This window comes from Sinocyclocheilus grahami, unplaced genomic scaffold (genome assembly GCF_001515645.1).
Source record: "Sinocyclocheilus grahami isolate Dianchi unplaced genomic scaffold, SAMN03320097.WGS_v1.1 scaffold55.1, whole genome shotgun sequence".
NCBI lineage: Eukaryota > Metazoa > Chordata > Actinopteri > Cypriniformes > Cyprinidae > Sinocyclocheilus > Sinocyclocheilus grahami.
Genome location: NW_015505234.1, coordinates 1432606 through 1440581, shown reverse-complemented (window position 1 = coordinate 1440581; position 7976 = coordinate 1432606). Strand labels below are relative to the sequence as shown.

At 37.7% G+C, this 7976-nt stretch overlaps 1 protein-coding gene across 1 annotated transcript in view; it reads right to left on the bottom strand.

Moving 5' to 3' along the window:
- Positions 1-2685: 2685 nt before the first annotated feature.
- The window catches only part of LOC107583861 (DNA-binding protein SMUBP-2-like), a gene marked incomplete at its 5' end in the record, with an annotated part of 13839 nt that continues 8548 nt past the window's right edge, over positions 2686-7976 (bottom strand). Inside the window, 3 exons of the mRNA XM_016270213.1 lie at positions 2686-3830; positions 6414-6613; positions 6701-7543. Coding sequence (XP_016125699.1) covers positions 3633-3830; positions 6414-6613; positions 6701-7543 — 1241 coding nt within the window. The remainder of the gene's footprint in view (positions 3831-6413; positions 6614-6700; positions 7544-7976) is intronic.

The window sequence follows — 7976 nt, the reverse complement described above, 5'->3', positions numbered from 1 at the left end:
ACAATATAATATAAACAAATTGAACCATGTTCCTTTATAGTAATCAAATTGACCCCTGCACACTGTTGACCCTTTAACCGACCCTTAAACCTACCCATACCACCCCAAACCTGTCCCTAACCTTACCCGGATCACACCTCAAGAGCAGCAAAAGTGTTGTGCATTAACAAAAGCTTTTAATCATTTTAAAACATCTGTTAAAATCATTTGTCGATTTTTAATAAGTGCTTGATCATATGGAATTGAACGTTTGATGACATTTGTAAGCATTTGAACTTACATGAAATAATGATTTGTTTGAACGATCTAATATTTAATAAGCAAACATTAACAAGAACATTATCTCACGTCTCTAACTCTTTTAACATATATCAACTAATGATCCATTAAGCGTTATATGAAGTTTGTTAATGATTTATTAATGAAAGTTATAAAGTGTAACCCATTATTTTTACGTAAAGGTACTGTGAGCCATGATACCCGTTGATAACTTTACCTCAGCACACAGCAGCGGCGAAAAGCTCATTGGTCTTCTTATTTTCCTTTGTCTTCGTATTCCTTTATCATGTTTGACTGTGTTACAGCTGGTTCACACAGAACGTGTTTTAATTGCCCTATTTTAAACACTTTTTCGATGTAGACATGCGCCTCTTTACACCGCTTCTTCCTGTTTTTTGCGTCTCGCACGTGAGCACCTTGTTTTACGCAGTGTCAAGTGGAGTTCAAGATGTTCTGTGTGAACAGCCCTAAGCCGTTGTTGATGTAAGAAATCGTGAATATTTTGCATTCTACAAAGGCATACAATGCCATTTTTACATTTTCTCTACCTACTGGAATGTAAGGAGGCAATAAAACGGTTCTGTACACAATGGTTTTCAATTTAAGCAGTCTGTCAGTTTTCTCTTTTCACACTAAAATCAACAAATAATGCATTTATTACAGGACTAGCTACACTGCTCCTGAAACAGAATATCCAAAAAAGGCATGTCCTTCAGTACCTTGGATCATTAAAGCATGGAGTCTGGAAAAGAATGGAAAGACATGTACACTACTGTAAGTGCACAATTGTACATCAAGTACTTTGACAATAAAGCAGACTTGACTTGACTTAAATCTGACATTGTTTACTCACTTTTTTTCTTACATGTAGCATAAAATGAGGTGATTAGCATAATTGTCCCCAAAGTACCCCTTTCATTACAAAAGTACATCAAGGGGCTAGTCCATATGACCTTTTCACTATATTTCAAGTATTTTGAAAGTAATATCTTTGTGTGATAGCTCTCAAATCTTATTTGCATTTTCGTGTATTCAAATTGGACATCTTAAGATGCGTTTCACATTGTTTGAATGTATAAATATCATAAAGATCTACAACAGATTCTGTAAATATTTTGATATACGTAAATAACCTGCTAAAATAATTAGTAATCACTACACTACACTGACTAGGCCTATGCAAAATCATGAGAGGCGGTTTGGCTTTTTCCAGGCTCTGTCAATTTTGATCCAAACACGGCACACCCTAACTTGATCATCAAAGATGAACTCACCACCATCAGCTATGGGAAAAAACAGCAGCTTCCTGATAACCCTGAACGCTGCACGAGCCGCCTTGGCAGTACTCGCTGCTAACAGCTTCAGTTCAGGAAAGCAGCGCTGGGATGTAGAGGTGGCACACAGCAAAGAGTGGTATATTGGGGTGGCACGAGAGTCAATGAGAGGAAGACCGCAGTTTTTCTCAACCCGACAGAGGGTTTCTGGGTAATTTCAAACAATGAGGAATCCTACTGGGCTCAGACCTCTCCCCGCACTCGAGTGACCCTGAAAAACCCCCCACAGATAATCACAGTTGAACTGGACAGTGATAAAGGAAAGGTTTCCTTTTCTGATGCTGCAAATGGTGGCAGTATTTACACATTTAAAGATAAGTTTACTGAGAGAATTTTCCTTATTTTGCCACTGGAATAAAGGAGGGGAGCACACTAAGAATCTGTGCACTTTAATGTGTCTATAATAATGGGGCACAAAAAGAGTACATCAATTAAAAATAATAATAATAAAAAGACAAAGCAAATTTGCATCTAGACTTTTGATTAACAATTATTTTTAAAGGTGATTATTAATTTCCCATTGCTCCAATACAGTATTTTTGTACTATTAAATCAGCATAAATTATGTTAGTATATTATTATGTTTGAGTTTTGGAAGCTTACGTGTTTTTGCCAGTATTTGAAATTGTGATAACATCTGTTGAAACAGATTTGTTATACTTACTCACTTTTTTATACTATACTCATATTTGTTATTCTCACTCAGATCATAAAGTGATTTGTTTAAGTTTTTATGCAGTTTATGCATCATAAATGCACAATAAATAAATAAATAGTTTACACTTTAGTTGAAATTTAGCTGAGCACTTCTTGATGAGAAAAACAATGCAAACCCAGAGCATGTTTCATATTCCTTTAAGGATATTTCCACTTTGTAACTATCTACTTGAGCTAAATGGTTATTCCTGATTCAGAACATTGCAGAGCTATTTTTAGGGCTAAGCATGTCAAGCGCAGAGTATCATCTACCTGAGTCATCTGGAAGTCACACAGGACAGCCAAAGAAAACTACTACTACTCTACTTACAGTATTACAAATATTGCAATTCTATTAGCTCAAATGTTTCAATCAGAACATGCTTTTAAACTGACAAATTAATTCTTTATATAAATTATCTTTAGATTACATTTTAAAATCCATTTTGACACAACCTTAAAATTTGCACTGTACAAGCTGATCAAATCAGACCACCAACAACCAACACTAAAAAAAAAAAACATTTATGTTTTTAATGTAGTATTCAGTGACACATTCTGCAAGAAAACACATTTTTTAGCTCTAAGTAGCTTGAGGGAAAATGTAAAAGCTTTTCACAAAGACCAAACTATCAAAAGCTGTTGCACATAATTTTTTTGTCGTACGACTTGGGGCTATTAGAAACATTGTCACCTGAAGTACTCCTCCTAATGTGTTCACCATGCAAATCCTCCACTAACTGCATCCATGGAGCTCACAATGCCACCTGAGTCTCTTATGTCCTCTTGTGGACAAATATACCAAGCTACATGAGCACATGCTGTGTGGAGACTAAATATATTAAATCCAGCATTAAATGGACCCAAGCCAAAGCTATGATCTTGCCTGTGCTCTTCAGAGCTTTATAAGATAACTGGGAGATTACATATGACATCAATAATCAATCACTGAGAGGCACAGAGGAGCAACGACTTAAGCTCCCAATAATAATTCTGAAAGACATAAATCTTATACAGGGATTTCAGACTAGCATTAGGGTTGGTATTTTAAGCACAACCCAAGTCATTCAGAAACCCACCTTTCAGTCACAGTGCCAGTCAGGAGTATTAAATATGGCTGGTCTTTGTGTGATTTGCTTAGCATTTAACCATGCCAGTGTAGATCTGTAATAAACAGCAGCTGTTCTCAGCCTTATTCAGGAACTTATTAGCGTCATAATAGCCAGAATGTTTGTGACGCTCATAGAAATATTTCTATAATTATTTTTCAAGTAAATAACCATCACATTTTAAATTAAACAATTGATCTAGCGTCTCCGAACGTCAGTTCTCTTTGTCTTTGGCTTTAGTTTTTCTTTGAGATGCCATATCTTTGAGTTTAGAGTCTAGTTTTCTCTGCAGATATGCTTTTTTATTTGGATCCACTGATTTGTCCTTCTGGCCACTTCCTGCGTAAAGCACCCCTTCTTTACTTATCCTCATTCTAGCTTGTGCTTTTGCTTTGTCTCCACATCCGTGCACCTAAAAAAAGGCAATACTTTATTTCAAACATATCTCACATCAAAAATATATTTAGTATAAATGTTTTAAAGGTCATATCATAAATTTTTTATTATTTCATAATATATTTTGATGACTATTTTCAACCCTTTTTGTTAGCACGCCTTTAAGACTGATGTCAACACCCTTTTCGCTTGTGAAATGAGAAAAAGCACTTGAAATTATTAGGACCATTGTTATAAAGAATTCGAGCCACTGGTTTCTAACACTGGATGTTTTGTGTTTATGACTAATAGCATCTAACCAGCTTGCTCCGTTTTACATCATGACTGTAAAGGTCATGGTTCTGATTACCGAATACCCTGGATTCGATAAATGGTCAATTTAGACTGGGAACAAAGTTCAAGTTCTGAAAGTTACAGTCCGTTTACAAATTACACTTGAAGAGTTCGTTCGCAAAAACCGATAAAGGCCATTTTTTTTTAAAAAATGAGCTGATTGCCGTGCATTATTCTCCACATATAGCGCGATCTGAACCCCAAATACGTTTTGTCAAAAAAGCTGGTTTTGTCCACTTTCAAGGCATCGTGAGTTCACGTTTTACGGCAGCAGCCGACAAGCGCCCTTGTTGTTTTTTAACAGAAGCCGATAAGTCCATTTTAGCGAATCAGCGCGCTGTATTCAGGTCAGGTGACAAGGCTACTTTCACTTTGAAAAGATGTGCTAGCTGAGAGGAGTCTCATCAAAGCTGACTAAAAGTAAAAATTTAGACGAACTTGATGAACCGAGAAGGGTCTAGCTGCAGCCTCGCACTTGCACTCTCAGACACTTGCGCTTCCGCTAGCGACGTCACTTGCAGTCTTTTATTTTTTATTTTGTTCAAATTTTTTTTATTACTTTTTGTTTGAATCTCTCAACATTTTACAACAGTAGCCAGGTGTTGAAGACATTACAATGTCACTTGCAATCGCCACTTGCACTCTCCGATACCTGCGACGTCACTTGCAATCGACACAAATCGTGTGTGTTGCCAATGGAGACAAGACGCTGTGGTGATTAAACGATTACAACTAAATTAGTACTACAACTTACAGGGTCCTGCAAGAAAAAGACATGACCCGCAAATCCGTCGCCACAGAACAGCAGAATATGAACGCAATGCACAAAGTCTCTCGCTAAGCGTTTTCCTCCTGTAGAAAAACAAACACTTAACATGGCGTAATGTATTAAGATGCTATTAAAATATTAAATTAAATATACAATTTATTAATATAATGAATATGTATATAGTATTTTCCTCCCATACCGAAAAACGTACGTGGCATAATGTGGCATAATGGACTAAAAAGGCCAAACTCAATATGCTCCTCTACATTATTAATATACATAACTAATATACAGGCAAGCAGGTGAGCCCAGAATAAATGCAAAACGCACAGTTTTGTATTAAGCGTTTTTCTGTTCATATTCTGCTGTTCTGTGGCGACGGATTTGCGGGTCTTGTCTTGGACCCTGTAAGTTATAGTACTAATTTAGTTGTAATCGTTTAATCACCACAGTGTCTTGTCTCCATTGGCAACACACACGATTTGTGTCGATTGCAAGTGATGTTGCAGGTATCGGAGAGTGCAAGTGGCGATTGCAAGTGACATTGTAATTTAGTTTATTTTTTCTTGTCTTCACCACCTGGCTACTGTTGTAAAATGTTGAGAGATTCAAACAAAAAATTAATCAATAAATAGAACAAAATAAAAAAAATAAGACTGCAAGTGACGTCGCTAGCGGAAGCGCAAGTGTCTGAGAGTGCAAGCCTGAGAATGCAAGTCTGAGAATACACGTCTGAGAGTGCAAGTCAAGTCTGAGAGTGCACGTCTGAGAGTGCAAGTCTGAGAGTGCAAGCCTGAGAGTGCAAGCCTGAGAGTACACGTCTGAGAGTGCAAGTCTGAGAGTGCAAGTCTGAGAATACACGTCTGAGAGTGCAAGCCTGAGAGTGCATGTCTGAGAGTGCAAGTGCAAGGCTGCAGCTAGACCCTCTTGGATGAACCTGTGATATCTTCTTCGAGGCGAAAAAGGAAAATAAAAGCTGAAATGTTTTCATGGAACCTTGCAAAAGCAGCGCATTACAATGGTGAGGGAAAAGCTTCGTGTATTGCGTGTAATCACATCCATACAGTTTATGATCACAACAAAAACTTTTGTCAGGCATCTACATTGTCATCTGAGGAGATTACAAAGATTAAACAAGTGTTTTTTTAAACTCTAAAACATGAAATGTGGAGCTATCTGCTTTTGCCATAAAACGACTTTTGGAGTTATCTGCTTTTGCTATAAAAACAAACTTTCAATATGTTAAAAAAAACATACTTTCAATGAACTTTAATTTTGTAAATTACCTGTATTTGTTTAAGTTATTATTACTTAAGACAACCCAACTGCAGTTTGATTTATATTACGTTTTTTATTTATAAATATCGTGATTTCTGAAAGGAAAAAAAATGGAGTTGTCAGTTTTTGCAAATGAACTCTTCACTTGTTTCAAAAGATAAAGCAAAATTTGGTTCTTCATGATATGACCCCTTTAAAATAAAATAAAAAGCAAGTTACCTCAGGTATATGGTGACTCAGACAGTATTGTCTGTTACAGTAGAGGCAGAGCTGCCCAAGTGTCAGGACACTGGCTTTGCACTTCACGAAACCACAAACGCTGTCGGCTTTAACCACAGCATTGATGAGACCGTCAAAATCGTCATCTGGCATGGCAGCTGCAGCTATATCTGTGGCTCCTGCTTTTATCTTAGTGTTTCCTATGAAAGAAACACATATTGACTATGATGTGTAACAGAGAATGAAAGTATTGAAACAATTCAGAAATTGGGATATAGATCACAAACCTTTGGAAGTTCCTTTGGGTTTCTTAACAGATTGCCTTTTACTAGCATTAGAATCCGGTTCCCATCTCACACTCTGTTGTTTTTGCTGCTTTTTCTCCTCTCGTTTCTCCTGCTCCCTGCGCATTCGCTCCAAATGTAGGCTCTTCAGATCAACAGCTGGCTGTGAGGGTCCTTTTTGCAACTCTTCTTGTAGCTTCGCTGCTGTACATGCAATCATGTCTGGTTGTTCGGGCTCCACTGACTTTTCTAGTCCTGATGGAGGTCGGGACACAGTGATGCGACGGTTTTTCCCTTCTCCCTGGCTTTCATGCCTCAGTCCCATTTCTTCAGAGAGCTCGTGGACTAGCAGACGCTCGTGAGAATTTAGCGTGGAAGGAAACTGTAGCTCTGTCTCGTTTGAGTCTTTCAGAAAGTTCAGAAGTTGCTCCTTTATCTCTTTTCTCTGATCAGCATCTTTGGGTTTAGGATGGTATGAATTGGTATTTTTATTTTGCTCAGGCTGAACATTGGACTGATTCACTCCTCTACTTTTGTTGTCTGCACTTTTCTTCTGTTCTTGTTCTGTTTTATTGCCTTGGTTCTTGGGCTTCTGTTTTGCAGACGCAGCATCGTTGCTGTTGGTTTGTTTGTCCTTTTCATCACGGATGTAATTCTGTGCCACACAGTCTTCCAGGTACTCAAAGGCAGTACGAACCTCTCCATGTTCAGACATATAGTCCACTAGGGATTTGAGGAAGTCATGTTTTCGAACAGTCTGAGAATCACACACTACCACAAGCTGGCGTCTGGCACGAGTCACAGCCACATTGATCCTTCTGTCTTCAGCGAGAAATCCAACCTCACCTTTGGAGTATATGTTCACGTATAGGTTTGGAATAACATGAGGATGAATAAATGATGACAACAATTTATATTTAAAGGAACACTCCACTATTTTTGAAAATAGGCTCATTTTCCAACTCCCCTAGAGTTAAACAGTTGAGTTTTACCGTTTTCGAATCAATTCAGCCGATCTCCGGGTCTGGCGGTAGCATTTTAGCTGTAGCTTAGCATAGATCATTGAATCTGATTAGACCGTTAGCATCTTGCTCAAAAATGACCAAAGAGATTTCTATATTTTTCCTATTTAAAACTTGACTCTTCTGTAGTTACATCATGTAATAAGACCGACGGAAAATTAAAAGTTGTGATTTTCTAGGCCGATATGGTAGGAACTATACTCTCATTCTGGCGTAATAATCAAGGAACTTTGCTGCCGTACCATGGGTGCAGCAGG